Source organism: Dermacentor albipictus, chromosome 1 (assembly GCF_038994185.2).
Source record: "Dermacentor albipictus isolate Rhodes 1998 colony chromosome 1, USDA_Dalb.pri_finalv2, whole genome shotgun sequence".
Lineage (NCBI taxonomy): Eukaryota > Metazoa > Arthropoda > Arachnida > Ixodida > Ixodidae > Dermacentor > Dermacentor albipictus.
In genome coordinates this window covers 308,272,921-308,290,884 of record NC_091821.1, presented here as the reverse complement: position 1 = coordinate 308,290,884, position 17,964 = coordinate 308,272,921, and the positions used below count along the sequence as shown (strand labels likewise).

General features: G+C 49.3%; 2 protein-coding genes across 4 annotated transcripts in view; both read left to right on the top strand.

The window, feature by feature from the left end:
- Positions 1–13,481, top strand: part of LOC139054494 (uncharacterized) — an 85,828-nt gene extending 72,347 nt beyond the window's left edge. The window contains exon 2 of the mRNA XM_070531530.1: positions 8,046–13,481. Coding sequence (XP_070387631.1) covers positions 8,292–9,902 — 1,611 coding nt within the window. The 5' untranslated portion in view covers positions 8,046–8,291 and the 3' untranslated portion in view covers positions 9,903–13,481. The remainder of the gene's footprint in view (positions 1–8,045) is intronic.
- LOC135907064 (diacylglycerol kinase delta) overlaps positions 1–17,964 on the top strand; it is a 472,455-nt gene that overhangs the window by 166,115 nt on the left and 288,376 nt on the right. The window lies entirely within an intron of this gene.

The window sequence follows — 17,964 nt, the reverse complement described above, 5'->3', positions numbered from 1 at the left end:
GCCCTGCTTTATGACCTGGAGTATATGCTAGTTATATTGCCACATCATTCTGTCACTACAGTTGTTCACACCACGTCTTACATGCATGACAAAATTATTCCTCTGAATTTTGAGAATAGCAGCCCACAAACAAATGACATGAAAAAAAAATGGTTTCTGTCCCTGTAATCGAGTAGCTGTAAGCATGAAATGGCAACCAGCAAAGCAAATTCGTTGGAGATGATACTAGCCACAATTTTAAGATGTGGCACACCCCACCACACGGCACCACGCCACACTGTGCACTGGTCCGTGTGGACGCTGCCCGGCCAGAAGAAGAAAACCGGCTGATGGCGGCACGAAGGCAGCGAAAGACGCCAGGGAGACGGAACGCACTGTCCCGCCGGAATAAGAAAAACGGCTGGAGAAAGCGCCACGCAGCGTGGCGCCATGCATGTCTCAAGGCGACGCAAACCCACGCCGCGGAACTCACGGACCGCTGGCGTTGAAGAGAGCACAGGCAACCCTTTCTCAGCGCCAAAAGATGACAATGAAGTGTATGGTGCCCTGTGTCTGCCTTTTGGACGTCGCAATTGGAAATGAGAAATAAAACTTCAGCGTGTTAGAAGTTACAGCTTGAGTGATACTGTGAACAAACAAAGAACTCGAAAGCAATATTTTTGTAGCTTGTTTGGGCAGTAACTATAGCATATGTAATGTGGTCCTGTACAATGGGATGGGGTTTGGAGACTGTATTTTCTTAAGTTTTAACTAGTTGTCTGGATGATCTCGTTTTGTTCTCGCAACTTGCCCGGATGTTCTCGTTTGAGTGCCCGGATAATGACACTGGCTTTTGGCACAAGGTCACTTAAAGGTCGCCGTCAACGGGAGCTAAAAACATTTCACACTGAAAAGGAAACTCCGACAGCGCTTGCTTTTTCCCTTACATCTTATGCTTAAAATCATGGATTTAAAAATTAAAACTATTTGAAATAATAATGCAGCTCAAACCTGAAAATGATGTAATTTCTTGGCGCGCGTGTGCACTGCCTCTGCCCCGAGAAAGCGGTCCGAAACATGCTCGATGCGGAAAGAAGTACGTTGGCTTTAATTAATGACCACAAATGAAATTCTCGGATGGCACGACTCAAGGGACTTTGGACGCTCCGATTGGACGGTGGTTGGACTGCACTTCTCCTGGCCTAGGGATCTAGGGAGGACAGACGGTGTTCTAAGCAGCCGTCTTCGGCTCCTCAGTGTGCTTCGTTTCAGTCATGCTAGACTGATGAGATGTAACGTTCTCCACTTTTTATGTAAATATTGTAGCTAAAACCAGTACTCCTCGTTCTCGATGAAAACAAGTTCCTACCTTCAACAACGTCCTTAGCATGCATGATTCGGACGACGGCATAGGCCATCTACCCCTTTTTACATGCGCCCGACCCCAACTCTTACACTGTGTAGGGAATGACAGCGCTAACTTTTTCGCAGGCTTCGAACAATGCCGCACAATAACCGCCGTAGACCGTCAACATCATCGCCAAATATCGTCAGTGAACGCAAACGGCACAGAAAGCTTCGCTTACATCGATTCCCACAGTACGTGGGATATGCAGAATTTTTTTTCAGCAGGCAGCCTACGTATTGAACGCGTATCATTTAGAGAAAAAGAAAAGAGAAACAGTTAAAAGAAAACGTGCTCTAACACCCAGGAAGCATGATTTATTTCAACGTTTCTCCCTCTCTGTATATTCTGATTAAACGTATTTTTCGGCGAGTTTACACAGTGCGCAAGAATTGGAACATACTCCGCGAATCCGCGTTTGACCTTGAAGTACGCAGTAAATGAGTTTAATGTTTGCGCCAGCCTGATCCTCGCGAACTTCGATCACGAGCAAATACAATTCACGAAACAAATTGGTCCCCAAAACTGGATTCGCTGGACGCAGTGTCCACGCACGCGCTTTTCCAAACTCAGTAGCGTCAAGCATGCGCAAAGTCTGGGCGCACGATCGTTACCTTTCGCGTATGCCTGTGGACAGGAAGGCACGTACAGCGAGTAGGGAGAGGGGGTTAAAATGTGTGAGTGACAGAGCTTCTAGACGTTGCGTAAGCAACGTAATTGATTTTGACCGTGAGCCAGGTATGCGTATATTTAGCGTTGCAGAGCCCCCCCCCCCCACCCCCACCCCCCGCCCGCCCGCCCGCCGTGTGTCACCTCCTTTCGCTGACGACCTATACGGGCAATACTAAAATTGAGACAGGTGCTTTTGTCGGCAAAACTGCGCAGCGGGGAAGAGGAACAGGGGTTCACATTGTTGTAGACAGCGTCACTTCTACTTGTTTTTAGTTTACTGTCACCGTCAGATCGTGTTTGTAGTAATTAGGGGCGAAGCTTTGGCAGTTACGACCTAAAGGCATGCCTGCCAACTCTCCCATAATTTCGGTAAATTTTACGAATTTGTTCTTGTTATATACGATTGTTGCGCTAAGTTTTACCAAAAATAAATTGTTTACGAAAATATTGCGTTCGTCCGTCGCCGAACCTTCTGTTGAAAGTCTTCTGGTAGTTAAAGGACGCCAGAAGGATACATATAGCTTAGAACGAGTTTATGGAGGTAAGTTCCTAAAGAAGGCGAAATTGGGAGCAGCAAAGTCGCTGAAGAAGTCACTGTGACATAAAAAGAATGCGTTGTTTCTCTGCTGTTCCACGTTTGCTGCTGCTGCTTGTTCGGTGCGGTAAAATAATTGTTAATATTGTGTGCATGTATGCCATAAAAGGCGTGTGCTGCGGGAAAGCTTTGTATCTATAAATGCGTGCTTTGCCCTCCCCGCCCCCTTCCCCACTAGCTCTTTGCCCTCCATGTCGTGCCTGCTGGATTTGTAAACATTGTGAGGTGGGCAGGCATGTAAAGCCAAAACAAAATAAATAAATAAATAAAATTTCCGACGATTACGATACTTCTTAATGCGAAATTTGAGCGCTACTCGATACGTGTTTTCATTTCGCGATATACTAAGGCAATGAATTTGAGACCGAAATCACCCACACCAACTGGCAGTGGGCCAGTGCCGTCAGCGCCTTCGCAGAGGGAGGGGCAATATGGGAATCGCTGGCACGATGAGCGACATCGGGGCCAGCTGTGGACGACGAACGCGCGAGCGCGGTTACGCCGAGGGACGCCAACGCTCAACCCAGGAACGAGTGCCCATGAGCTGCGCTATAAAGCGACAGTAGTTGTCTGAAACGTATCAAGCTTCAAAAATAAAATTGCCTTCGCCGCATACTGTGGCAGTCGGTCTAGGCGAAGCTGTGGTGAGCCCCGAAAACGAGATGGCGCATCTCTATGGACGCGCTGCGGACTTTAGCGACGTCCCTCAACTGCCACAGGCGACGGACACAACACCGGCCACGTGGACCTCAACCTTCGGACGCCTAGAAGCTCTCGCGGGAGAGCACGTGCATTTCAAAGAGCTGGAGTTGGCACGAGAGAAGTATGCGTGCGATTCCAACCACGAGCACGGGAGACAAAAAAGAAACCTTGTTCGCATTTAAAAAGAAATGTTGCGCTTGGACTGTGGTCCCGCTCTGTTCACTGCCAAATTGTGCACTGAAACAAGAGACGGCATACCTGCAAAAGACGAACGGTTTTACAGCTTTTAATTGACCGCTTCGCGAAAAGTCACTTTCGAACCCTCCGGCAGAGTGCTATGCTCGGCCAGTTCTCTCAGGTCGCCGCGCACCAACTCAGAGCTCATCTTCGACCTGGGAACTCAATGGTGGTCTGGGGCGGCTTGCACGAACGTTTAATAACGAAAGTAATTATGAATTTAAGAACACGTCCTTGTGCGGATTACTTGTCTAGGGATCGTTTGAGAACGCGTTCTTAAATCCGTTATTATTTTCGTTATTAAATGTTCGTTCAAGACGCCCTAGAGTTGCGGTCACGTGGCTCCTGCAGCATCCATTGTTGACGTCCGCATATTAACACTCTTGGGCTTAAGCTGTAGTGGCATGCGTCGGCAAGCCTTCATTGTTTACAGCACAAGTCGGGCCCGGTGAGGTATTCTGTAAGAGTGCACCCAGTTGACGTGTCCATTTCATCTGCTGTTCAAGTGGCACCTGTCTGCTATGGACGCCGCAGCCCCGCCCAGCCACTCAGAACTTCACCAGCAGGCGAACTGGACATGTCAACTGGGCGTACCCCTCTCTTCCGGCCTTCGACTGCCGTGGCCAGCGGCGGTATGCGTTCGCTTTGTCCACGCTTTCTCTTTACCCGCCGTGGTGGCTTAGTGGCTGTGGCGTCGCGCTGCTAAGCGCGAGGTCAAATGCCGGCCACGGCGGCCGCATTTCGATGGGTTCGAAATGCGAAAACGCCTGTGCACGTTAAAGAACCTTGTTTAAAATTAATCCGGAGTCCCCCGCCACTGCGGCGTGCCTCACAATCGGATCGTTGTTCTGGCACACCATAATCCAATGCACGCTCACTCCGAATCCTATGAAGAACCGGCTCCGCACCGTTGCAGTTCGAGTCACAGCGTGGTAGGCACCAGCCGAATGGGCCTATAGATTCCACTATGTGCGTTGGACCTGCGCAATTTCTTTTTGCAGTAAAGGTATTTTGGTATAACGTTTGTTGTTTCACTGCGTAGAGAACTGAGCTGGTCACCGGCAAGGGGCAGTCCAGATGCGTACGAGCTGGCTCGCTGTAGACGCACGGGCTGCGCTATTCGGCAAGCCACTTCACGAGGCTTCGCAAAGAAAGTTTACTTCTGGAATTCCAGATAAGACGTACAACAACTAGGTGGAATGCGCGCTGTCACAAGAAAGCGCGCAGGAATGTTGTATGCCGTGTACAGGCTTCGGTAAGGCAGTGAGGTCGAGTCTGCGAGAAGGTTGCACGAGTGGCAGAGAGTCTCTGCAGAGGAAAGGCAAGTTCCGTCAGGCATGCCCGTCATGTAGGCGTCGAGTGCGATAAGTGAAAACAAAGCAAACATAGCGATCTCGAGAAAGGCGGTCGCAAGCGGCGCGAAAGACGTGGCAAGGCTCGCTACCGTATAGCTTTTTGGGCGTGTTGGTGTACATGGCAAGTGGTGAGCCTTATAGCGCATGAAAAGGACGAGGTCACACAAGGACGCGCACACGCTATAGGCGCCTGTGTGGTTGTGCACACACGTCTCTTTCTGTGTCCTGGTCTCTACTGCGCAGGTGTGATGTAAAGAGGCGCTCCGTTATTGCGTGCTTCGTTTTCTGCGTGGTGTTTTCCCCTGCAGCAGACTAGCCCGGATTTGCGCTTTAGATACGCGAGAAGTGTGCTTTGTTTTGGCATGGGGCTTTGAGAGGCTAATTAGATTTAGAGCAAGCTGCATACGTATTACGGGTCCTCTCAAAGCGGCCAGCTTTTTTTTTCTCTTTTACCTAAATTAGCTAAATTGGATTTGCCGAAAAAGAGACCGTTGATCGTGTGCGAGTCTTTCCAAGCTCGTTTTCTTATTTTCTTATTTCTCTCGGAAGAAAGAAGCAAACACTGATTGCGCCTCTCTTTATTGAAGAGGCGATCGAGCGAGGAAATAGTTTTGCTATCATACTTTTGCTGTGCTTCTGTAATTTTTAGTCAACCTTTAACCACTGGTTTAGTGGTTATAGGTAAGTAATCAGTCGCCTCGTCGGTTATAAGAAATTGTGGGTGAACAGTTTCCACAAGCACTCTGGTGTGGCCGGCCTCGATGTTGCGCTACGGTTCTCACTCAGCGCGGACAGGTCTAACTTTCCAGGCTGTTTTCTGCATGCATTCCGTGCTGCCTGCCTTCCGCTCTTCCTGTATCCAGTCTACCGATGTCATTCCGGCGCTGTGGGCCTAGCTATATTGAAGCGGGCTAAATGCGGCAGCGAAGAATTCTTTCTGGCGCGGGTTGCTCGCCCACGTCTGGGAGAAATGACGGAGAAAAGCGCACATTCTTGAATCTCACAATAAGCGTTGAATTCTGCTCTGACGTGTCTATGTAGAATTTAATTCAAATATTATGAAGAAATTTTCTAAGCGTCCTTTCTTTCTAAAGAATCAGGCACTTGGTACCGCTCTGAACGGTTCTGGAGGCGGAATTCATTGTCTAACGAGAGTCGTCTGCAGCCCAATGAAAGTCGCTTGAAAATTAACCCAAGTCAATAAAGAACGTTGGGGCAGTAGACTAACGAAATGCAGTATTGCATCGGCCAGTATACACGTAAATGTACAGTTTCATGGCATTACGGTTTAGGTATTACGGTTGACGTTTAGCATTGTTTACCCGGCATCCCTTCACGACGATCATTGCTTCACCGGCAAGCGCGTGCAGCTATGAAAGACCGCTGTATCATCGTTTTCTCAGGACCAGGGAGCTTGCTACTAAATCAGCGTGACCAAAGCTGACGGTTGAAATGAGCGCCCGCCTGGACGAGACTGGACCCGACGTAGACGGTGACACTCAAACAAAGGCGCTCACGTCGAGGAGACAACAACCGCCGTTTCTCGCGGAAGCAATAGCTACCGCGGATACCACTCGGCCGGATCAAACGGACCGCCACGAACGGCCCACTAATTGGACCAAAGGGGCCAACGTCGAGGAATTCCGCGGGAACGACTTCGACATCAAGTTTTCAGCTTGCCACGTCGTTGCCTCGTATGCGGGGGCGAACATGTAACATTGGAGGCGAAGCCCGACGGGACGATGCGATGTCTTGGGCGGGATTTTGCGAGTGGTTCGGCGATTGTAGTTGGCCGAGAAGAACAGTGAATTTCCCCTACGAGAGAAAGCAGAAAGAGACCTGCATAAAAGTTGATCTTGAGTGTCGTGGGAGTGTGCTCCGTTTCGTACTCGTACGTGTGCTACTACTCATGCTCGTGCTGGTACTCGAACTCGTGATTTAAACTCTCATCGTGTAAATTTGTAAATAAACTCTTTATCTCTTCTCACGGACGTCGCCCGGGACCTCTCGATCGCCCGGAACCTTGCACATCATTAGCCACGGAGCCATAATGGCCACTCAGACACCGAATCGTAACAAATGTATGACAACGACGGGGTGCACTACCCTGAGTCCCAACGGAGGCCATGCGCAGCCTTCTCGGCAGTGCCACTAAACGGCTCAGCGTGTCCAGGAAGAAGCGCGAAAGAGCTGCCGCATGACGCGTTTCTGAGCGTTCGCCCGCAGCAGCGCGTCACGATGGCCGTGCGCGAGCTTCGTGGCGGCGGCGCTCATAGGCGCCCGGCATTCGTGGGGAAGCGCGAACGAGCGATCCCGCTGCAGTGCGCGCCTCATATATACACAACTCGTTTCCGTGGGGGCAATGCGTTGTGTCGCTATACTGGTTCAATGATAACGCACTAGCGTCGGCGGTAACCGTGAGGCAGGTTCCGCCGCAATCTTTCTTTGCTTTTTTTTACTTCGCATTAAAACTCCGTAAGCGTGCGTACACATCTCTTTATTAAGTTCAACCCGCCGCTGTGGGTCAGTGGCTGGGGCTTTCGGCTGGTTATCACGATGTAGGGTTCGAATCCTGCCCGCGGCTGCCGCGTACCACCGGTGCTGGAATGCAAAAACACACGCGAACCGCGCTCTGTGAGCAGTGAGCAGGTCAAAGAAGCCCAAGTGTATGAGGTCTCATAGCTCCTGCGTTGCTGTGGGACGTTAAAGCTCACCTATTAGTTCATGCTGACTTCGCAAGATTAATTATGAGAAAAATGACGGCAATGTAGAAAAGAAACAACGACGAATGCGATAGCAGACGTTTAGCTTGCTTTGGTGTACTCTAGAGGAGCGCGTATGTATGCTGAGACCAAAGTTAATGCTCCTCATCCATGTCTCTTTCTTTCTTTCTTTCTTTCTTTCTTTCTTTCTTTCTTTCTTTCTTTCTTTCTTTCTTTCTTTCTTTCTTTCTTTCTTTCTTTCTTTCTTTCTTTCTTTCTTTCTTTCTTTCTTTCTTTCACTGTCCGTGCACCTACTGGCTCGCTGCGTGCAGGCTCAAATAACGACGCGCGATCACATACCAAAAGCGAGACAACAGAAGCCCGTGTTTCTATTTCAGTGTGGATGTGCGCCTCAGGTAGCGTCGAGGAGTGAGGACGTGTTTACGCCGGCTCCGCGAACAAACAAGGATTCTGGTGGTTTTTCTGGCAAAATGATCTGCGGTAGTGCTACAATCGATTTTCGGAAGTGACAAGGACCCTGTGGACAGAATTGTTTGTGCCTGTGAGTCGATTTTTTGTGATTTTACGGCTAAAGAACTGTAACCGGAGCACAACGCCACGCTAAGCCTCACCTCGGCTTCGGCATGGCCCCGGCCGTGGACGGCGTCGACGGAGAGCTCCAAGCCAGCGGCGGCTCCCAGAGAAGCGGCGACATGGAAGTGACGGTGGAAGGCAACGAAAAGGATCCTAAGGGACCCGACAACGAAAGATGGTTCACCGTTTTGGCGAAAAGGAGGCAGAAGACCGTGCCAGCTGGCGCGGAGACGACGCTCGGACGCTCGGCGGACGCTCGGCGCGACGCGCTCAAGAAGGGAGCAGGGAAGAAGGAAGCGGAGCTATCGGTAGCATCGAACCTACCGAGACTGCCTGCAACGGGCTGGAAAGTGACTCTACGACTACGAGAAGGCCTCTCGGTACTTCAGAAGGCACCGGAAGTGAGCCTAGGAAGAGCAGTGCGCGAAAGCGCGGGCGTCAGCCTACAAGAAGCCAAGGGAGACCGCTTCGTGATAAACACCAAACAAGGTACGATTATCTACCACACATTATCGATGGAGAATGCTAAAAAAATAAGCAAGATAGAGAAGATCAGAATCGGAGACAAAGATTACGGGGTCGTCACGTACGTGAACGCACCGGAAAGCTGTGGGCGTGGAGTCATTCACGGCATAGAGGAAATGTACTCCGACAAAGATGTCCTACTCAACCTCAACGAGGATGAAGACAACCCGACAATCCTAGAAGCAAGAAGAATGGGCAAAACCAGAACTTTCCTCCTAACTTTTGACGACGAGGAAGTTCCACGCAAGGTTTTCTTCATGGGCGCTATTCTACGGTGCTTCCTATACAAGAAGAGGTACGAAGTATGCTACAAGTGTGGCGGACTCGGGCACAGATCAGACGTGTGTGACAATGACGAACCGAGGTGTAGAGGCTGTGGGGCAACCAGACCGCAAGAAGGACATCAATGCGAGCCGCAGTGCCAGCTCTGCGGCAAAAACCACGTCACCGGGGATAAGAAGTGCAGGAATTTATTCCGCACCCCGTACATCGTGAAGAAGAGACGATGGGAGCAAAAACAAGCGGCCGATGAGGCGAACCAAGAGGAACTTCGTAAAAGCAGGCCAAGCGAGAGATCGAGCAGCAAGACCAGGAGCCGCTCGGAGTCCTTCCCGAGGCTACAGACGCCGCAACAGCAGACACAACAGAAGGAAACAAGTAACAAGGTGAGCTGGTCAGGCAAAGTCTCCCAGGATTCAGAAAAGGATAGAGAAAACCAGGAGCTAAAAGAGCTTATTAAGAGGCAAGAAGAACAAATCAGAATACTGATTGAGGATAGGAAAAAGGAGAGGGAAGAATTTTTAAAGATAATCGAGGAGATGAAAAGAGAGAAGGGTGCAAACAGTACGAGACAGGAAGAGAGTGTAGGGGACAAAGAACCTAAAACAGATCGGCCCCCGCTCAAAAAGAAGAGAATGGGAGAGACAGACTCAGACAGCAAGATGGACAAAGTTACTCAGGATATTACCCTGATGAACGGAGCTATGATGCAATTCATGGAACAAACTCGAGCGGAATTTGAAAAGCGCGACATCGCCCTCAAAGCAGAATTTGAGAAACGCGACTTCGCTTTAAAAGCGGAATTCGATTGGTTTAGAACACAATTAATTAACATTCAAAATGCATTGGCAAAATAACACGATCTGGCAGTGGAATTGTAGGGGCTTCCTGAAAAAGAGAGCAGTCCTACAAACATTCCTAACTAACATCGATAAACCAGATGTCATTGCGTTGCAAGAGTGTGGGAAAAATGCAAAATTGGCCGGCTACACAGCCTACACTGGGCAAGGAGAGAATCGGCAGACAGCTATTTTAGTTAAAAGAAACTTAGCAGCAGTACTACACGAGACTGACACAAATACGATTGATCACGTCCTAATTGAACTAGTACCGAGGAAAAGAAAAGATAGAAGCCTATACGTTCTCAACGTATACAGCTCTCCTAAGCAAAAAAAGAATTGTGGCTTCGATCAGCTCATCGAAAGGTCCAAAAACATTGCAGGGAACAGCCCCATAGTCATAGTCGGAGACTTTAACGCGCAACACACGGCTTGGGGGTACAAAACCTCGCAACAAAAAGGCAGAGAATTATGGGATACTATCTCCAAACATGAACTTACTCTACTAACAGATCCTCAAATCCCGACTAGAAAGGGAAATAGCGTTTCCAGGGACACCACACCGGACCTTACTCTCATAGGGGGACACATAACCGCACGATGGTGTAACACGGCAGAGGACTTGGGGAGCGACCACAGAATAATAGAGACGGTGGTAGAACACGGCATACCAACTCCCAAGCCCAAGCAGTTCGAAGCGGTAAATTGGAACCTCTTTAGGCAGAAATGTGCCGAAAAAGTGGAGCTCAAGGATTTAAGCAGTTGGAGCAAAGCCCTCTTGGAAGCGGTTGAAGAGGCCACCGAAAAGGTGGAGGCGGACGAAACGCAAGAGGTAGTAGACCGGAAAATGGTCGGATTATGGCGGAAAAAGAGGCAGCTAGAGCAAAACTTGAAAGAGAATAGAAGCAATAGAAACATTAGGAGGGCATTAGCGCACCTGAACGGAGAGATTGAAGAATACGCACTCGAACTCGCGAAACGAAATTGGAATAGCATATGCGAACAGATGGATCACAAAATTGGTAAATCAAATACATGGCAACTATTGAGGCACCTACTAGATCCCCAAAACAGCAAATCAGAGACGCGTAGCAACATGCAGAAACTAGTGTATAAATACGAAGGTAGTAATAGGCAATTGTTCGCTGAAGTTAAGGATAGATATCTTAAATGTGGTCCGCAACAAACGCTGCCGGACTACAAAGGCGAAGAGAACCCCCTCTTGGACAGCCCCGTCACGGTAGGAGAAGTCAGGGCCGAGTTGAATCGACTCAGAACGAAAACAGCTGCAGGACCGGACAGAATCAGCAATCGGATGTTGCGGAACCTAGACGACAAGTCAATAGTAAACCTAACGAATTTTATGCAAGAGTGTTGGGAGAAAGGCAAAATCCCCAAAGAATGGAAGGAGGCTAAATTAGTCCTAATTCCAAAACCGGGGAAAAAGCTCAGTCTCGAAAACCTCAGACCAATATCCCTCACGTCATGCGTCGGAAAACTAATGGAACATGTGATACAATCTAGAATCAGCAGGTACTTGGAAGACCAAGACATATACCCTGACACAATGATAGGCTTCAGAGCACACCTATCTGCATGCGATGTCATGCTACAGCTTAAAGAGCAAATTATCGACCACAAAACGAAGGACACGAAAGCCATCGTTGGCTTAGACGTGGCCAAAGCATTTGACAACGTAGACCACAGGGCAATCTTAGAACAATTGAATAGCCTAAACGTAGGGAGACGTACCTACGAGTATATAAAGGACTTCCTGACTGACAGAACAGTAACGGTCAGTCTAGGGGGTAACGAGGAGAAAGGGATAGTGCTCAGTAATAAGGGGACACCGCAGGGCTCTGTGCTCTCACCCACTCTCTTTAACATAGTAATGATTGGACTCCCGCACAAGCTTAAGGACGTACAGGGGCTAGAACATACGATCTATGCGGACGACATCACCCTATGGATAAATAGAGGCAGTGACGCCCACATAGAAGAAACGCTGCAAAAGGCCATCAATATAATTGAAGAGCACTTAGAAAAAGCCGGACTTAAATGTTCAGCTACGAAGTCGGAGGCTCTCTTCATCAGTCCACAGAACATGCGAAAGAAAATCCCTAACCACGGAATAAAACTCACTGTTAATGGGGACGCGATTCCAAACGTAAAAGCTATACGTGTGCTAGGCATGCACATTCAGGACAATGAAAGAAATACGGAAACGATTAGAAAGCTTGAAATGAGCGTAAGCCAAACATGCCGACTCCTCCGAAGAATCGCCAACAAGAAGGCAGGCATGAGGGAGGCTAACCTATTAAGGATAATACAGTCCTTCGCGATCAGCAAGATCACATACGCAACACCGTACCTTAAACTAACAAGGGCCGAGAAAAACAAAATAGAAATCCTTATTAGGAAAGGAGTTAAAACAGCCCTAAACCTGCCACCATGCACATCTACGCAGAGGATACTAAACATGGGCATTTCAAACACCCTAGAAGAGTTGATCGAAGCCACACTAGTCTCCCAGCAACAGAGACTAATGCGAAGCAGAGGTGGTCTGAGAATTCTAGCGAAACTAGGATACAAAACTAACAACAAAGTAAGAAACACGGGAGCCATCCCGTCACAAATCAGAGACAGGATACGCATACCACCACTCCCGAAGAATATGCATCCCACTCACCACCAGGACAGGAGGAAAGACAGGGTTAAAGCGTTACAAAAATCACTAGATAAACAGCCAGGGGTGTTCTACACGGATGCAGCAGAATATGAATGCAGAGCAGGTTTTGTCTCAGTGACGACACAGGCTAACGGTGAGAACTCAAAGAGCTGCAGTACCCCGCAAAACAGTGTGGAGGTTGCAGAGGAGGTGGCCATAGCCCTAGCTTTGACTCAAAAAGGGGTGAAAATCATAGTGTCAGATTCCAAAACAGCTATCAGGAATTATACCGCAGGGAGAATCTCCAAAGAGGCGCTCAACATATTGGAGAAAGGACCAATTCCAGAAGAATTAGTGAACCTTATATGGACTCCTGCCCACGAAGGCTTGCCCGGCAATGAGAAAGCGCATGCATTGGCCCGAGAGCTTATTTACCGGTCCACCAATGCAGCCTCTACAGCCAGGGAGCCCCTACAAAAAGAGGAAGGTATAAACACTTACAGCGAAATTCTCGATTATTATAGAATGGGAAGGAAAACACTGCCAGAGGCGCATAAGAAATTAAGTAAGCAAGAAGAGATAACATGGAGGCAACTCCAAGCGGGGGTGATCTGCAACCCCTACATTCTGAAGAGATGGTACGATAGCATTGAGGCCATGAGTTGCAAACACTGCGGGGCAAAGGCGGACATGATCCACATACTATGGACGTGTCCTAGATACAATAAACCAGGTAGGGTAGACAATCCTGGGAGACTTTAATGACCAGCTCGAAGGAAGATGACCAAAGAGAAGTCATCCGCATGGCCCTGGACACCGCTGAGCTCCAAGGAGCATCAGCCAGCTGAACGGGGAGGAGTAAGCCAAGGAGACAGGCAGACTCTTGCCTCCTCGGGGCTCTTTTTGCGTGTTCAAATAAACGTTATTTCTCTCTCTCTCTCTCTATTTCAGTGTGCGTTCATCGCTTTCTTCGCTCGCCACCGCTGCGCAACTTCTCCCAGCGGTCACCGCGGAAGGCTCTGTGAAAAGGTCTCGTGGCGTGCACCGTGATCTGCGACTCTCCGGGCATACAAGGCGCACGGGACGGCAACGTGTCCTCGATTCATGCCGCGGTCGCCGCACGCATCAGCCGGATTGGTGCAAGTCTCTTCTGCGCATCGCGCGAGCTGCGCAAGCGCACACGCACCAATCTCACGCAAGCGCAACGACGCAATTGTCGCCGTTCAGTGCGCGACACTCGGACCGCGTGGCGGACGCGGGGCTTTTTCGCGCCACCGGTGAACGCCATCGGTGATCGCCTAGGTGCGGTGGAATGCAGTGCGCCACTCAGGCTGTCGCTTTCGTGCGATGCAGAAATGCATCGACTCGGTGTCCCCAGCGCTCCGAGTTTCAATCTCTGCGCACAGTGCACAGTTGTCCCTTACGTGCCACTTTGCTTACTTTGTGCGTTTGTGTGCTACGTGTTTTACCTTTGACAGATATGTGGAGGGTCGTTGATTCGAGGAAACGTGTAACCTATATTTATTTCTGCTGATAGCGACTTTCCTGAACAATATTAATGTGCGCATTCGAACATGTCTGATGGTATGTATGTCCTCTTCCAACTGTTTGTCTCCTTAGTTTGTGTGTAGCTGTGCAGCGGCGGACGGCCCGTAGTTAGCGGAACAAGAAAGTGATGCGGAACGAGCCAGCGCCCGGGCTCGCTCGCCGGTGGCCCGGCCACAGGAAAGCAGTAGCAACGCCGCCGTCAACGAAAGGGATACAATCCGTGTGTGAGCCGCAGGGCTCCTGTCCGTCCAGACTGGGTGTGTGCCCCGAAATAGCCTGCTCTCCTTCAACTGTCGCCGCTCCTTCGGGCTCGCCTCCTTCGTCTGGCGGAGAAACAAACTGCCGTCACTTTGCTCCTCTTCGCGCCGCCGCCCCCCCTGCTGCTTGCGTCACCGGCGCGAACGAAAACATCCTGCTTCCCTTCTCTCCCGAATGCTGCTCTTTTTCCTTTCGTCGGGGAGATCCACTTCTTGCCTCCTCCCCCTCTTCTGGGCGACATCTGTCGACAGCCGCCTCCATCGATTCGTCGCTCGCCGCTGAATAGTAGCCGTCCCGTGAAAGAGGTCTCTGCGGCCAAGTCGTTCCCGTTTCCTTCGTTGTCCTAAGGGGAAGGAAGGACTCCCGAAAACGAGGTCAACTCCGCCGTGCGCCCGTCGGCGTTTCCTTCTCTGCTAAGGGGAGTGTCACGCATACTCTGGCGACAGACTGGAGCCGGTATCGGCCGGCGTTGCTGCTCTAAAGCGCACGTTCGGTTCCTCCAATACCGCTGTGCCTACACTTCAACCCTCCGAGTGAAAAAAGAAAATGGGTTCCTTTATTTACATATTTGGACCGGGGTCGATTGTTGAGGGACTGTTGTAGATTTTCCCGGCCGATGATATGATTACATTATCGATCTTCAGTGAGCGCCAAGTTTTCTCTGTAAACGTATCGTCATGGCTACTGGGCCCTGATTTGCTTTGAATTCTCTAGCGGAAGAAAAACGCGCAGGTACGCAAAATTCTAAGAATGTAGTGGCCGTATATGCACTTTATATATATATATATATATATATATATATATATATATATATATATATATATATATATATATATATATATATATATATATATATATCGACGGCTTTTTTCACACAAGTTTTAAGTGCTGTTCAAGTTCGCCGAAAATATATCGTGTACCTAGGCGCGTTCAAGGCCGCATGCGTGCGTGAGTTTAGCGAACCACGATGTTAGGACCACTCAGAATTGACACTATATCGTACAACCTAAGACGATCAGCAAAACCCGCAGAGGACGAATAAATCAACGGATCTCTCAGGCGTGAAAGCTTTACGAAAAGGGCTTTGCAATACACTACTGACATACCTTGCACATACTTTCTAGCGACAACACTAGAAAATATAACGCGGACAAATTCGTAACATCTGCACATGCCGTGATTCTCTCTTTGTAATCCCACATACATAAAAGCTTGCTTATACAGATCTACGTATTCGGGGAACCTTTTACTTGAGTAGATGTTAGCACTGCACACTCCATAACACTACAAATGTTCGAGGATTTATCCGCAGCAACTTACAAGGCGCGCTGCCAAAACGGGCTTTCTTTGGTGATGCAAAATTTTCGTACGAAAGGAAGAGAGAAAAGCGACGAGAAGGTTTTACAGTATTCACGCAAAGTATAAGGAAAAAGCACGTAGCGACACCACTTCTTAAGCTAACTCACAAATTTTCATCATGTCAAAACGATCGTATTTGGGTTCATTCCTTTCGTCTACATCTGCAATTATTCTTTCTTGCGTATTTTTGTTTGTATACCCGGGAATTTTATTGCGAGCGTGGTGGTAGCCAGGCCATCAATTGCTTCCACGCGAAATATGTACAAACCATGTTGGCTGATTGAAGACGGCACTGCTGTAGCTTAAATAAGGCGTAGCATTCCCGACTTCCTAGCGTATTGGGCGCGAGAAGTTACGGAGTCGCCATCTGTCGGAAGCGCCTCCCTTGCGTAGTATATGAGGGATCACGCGGCGCGCTCCTCATGAGTTTCGCTTACGACGCTCAATAAAAACACCACGCGGCAGCCCTCTTCGTCATTTATGTAGGTACTCTCAAAACGAGGGAAGTTTTTGACTGTCGATATAATAATCTTGGGCAAACTGAAAGCACAGAATCGTTTACACACGGTATCTCTTTACCGAATACGTACAGTGAACGCCACTGCGCGCGGTCGCCGCGATGCAGTCTCCGGAACCGGTTTCTTGCGTGAAAGGTAGGCAAACGCTGAGAGTAAAACATGTCAAATATGTTCTTATAGTGGCCTGTCTGTATAACCAAATGGGGCATAACAGAATGGAGCCTCAATCCAGCGATCGCACGGGTTCGCAGCGACCGACTGCGCGTCTGCATGCATGTCCGCGCACAATGTTTTGCTTTCGCTGTGAACGCGTTTTCGCACCGTGCTGTGAGCTTTAGGCCGCAGCATTTGAGCATTTGACAGTACACTAGCAACCATTGTTGCGTGGACGCTATCAGAACTGTTCAAAAATAATTTCGTTATAGACTATTTCGACGCCTACGGCGACTGTGATGTGCCGTCGCGACGATTCAATCTTTTTTTTTTTGTCTTCTAAATTTTTGGACATATTAGTATTATTTCTCAAACTGCGTCGCACTGTTTGTTTATCGGTCTTCTCAGCGTGCGATTTCCATCTGCTTCTTTTTCGTAATCCGGTGCATTAATTCATAACACAAACATGAATATATGCCATGCTTTTTTTTTTAATGTGCGTCTTACCGCTCCCTTTCCGTTCCAGTGAACTTGCCAGTATCTTTCATCAACAAGCTCATAGACCGAACCGTCATGACATGAGCCGGGCAGCGGGCGTGGGCGAGCGTCTCAGTGCGCGTTTTCTGCTACTCACCGAACATCGCGCAGTCCCGGCGTCGTAGCAGAAATCTTCCTCGCGTCTGTGCTTACTGCATACCCGAATTGTAGCCGATGACGGTCTGCCGATTCTAAGTTTCGCCAGCCGAGCTTCACGCAACTCCTTGCCCTGCGGCTACGTGTGAATAAGGCTGACACCGGATCCGTTGCGTACGTCCGGCACTGCGGCACCGAGCAGTAGCCTACCGTACTGCATGCCTCCGAAGGCAGCCACTACCTATTACAGTACTTTCAAATGTTGTCAAGCAAACACCCAAGGCGGTAAAGCCTCACCACTTCATCAGAACCGCGGGTTTTAAATTTTCATTTTCAGCTCGCTCCGGCGCGTCCGAAGCAGCCGACGCAGCCGCTGTGTCCACGTGATCCCTCATGCCACGTTACGTTGACGGTGGCGCCAGCTTTGTCAGTGCGGAGCTCGTCCCCAATAAGCTCGCAGCGTTCCCGGGAAACTAAGTGGAAACTAAGGGGCCAGTTCCCCCCATTTCTAATATAATCCAGGTACAACCAAATTAGGAAGGCCCACTAAGCTTCAACAAAGACACTCCCTCACCAGAACAGGAATTGGCCTTCCTGGTGCAGTATTCGGCCACTCCCTCCAGCTAGATTCCTACAATTAACCCGTGGCCCTCAGTCCCCAGCAGCTGCGGAGCACCTGACCAAGGCGGCGGTCAGACCTTTAATGCAGCAGAGGTTGCTAAGAATCTCTGGATCCGGACAGGCCGCCAATGGAAGCTGACCCTGGCAACCTTTCACACCCGAAATATGTCGAGCGAGGCTAGCTTAGCAGGACTCTTTGAGCAACTATCGGACATTGTTTGGGATATCATTGGCCTTAGCGAGATTAGAACTAGTGTGGCTTATACAGTGCTGACTAACGGGCATGTCCTCTGCTATGGATGTTTCCCAGATAAGAAGCAGT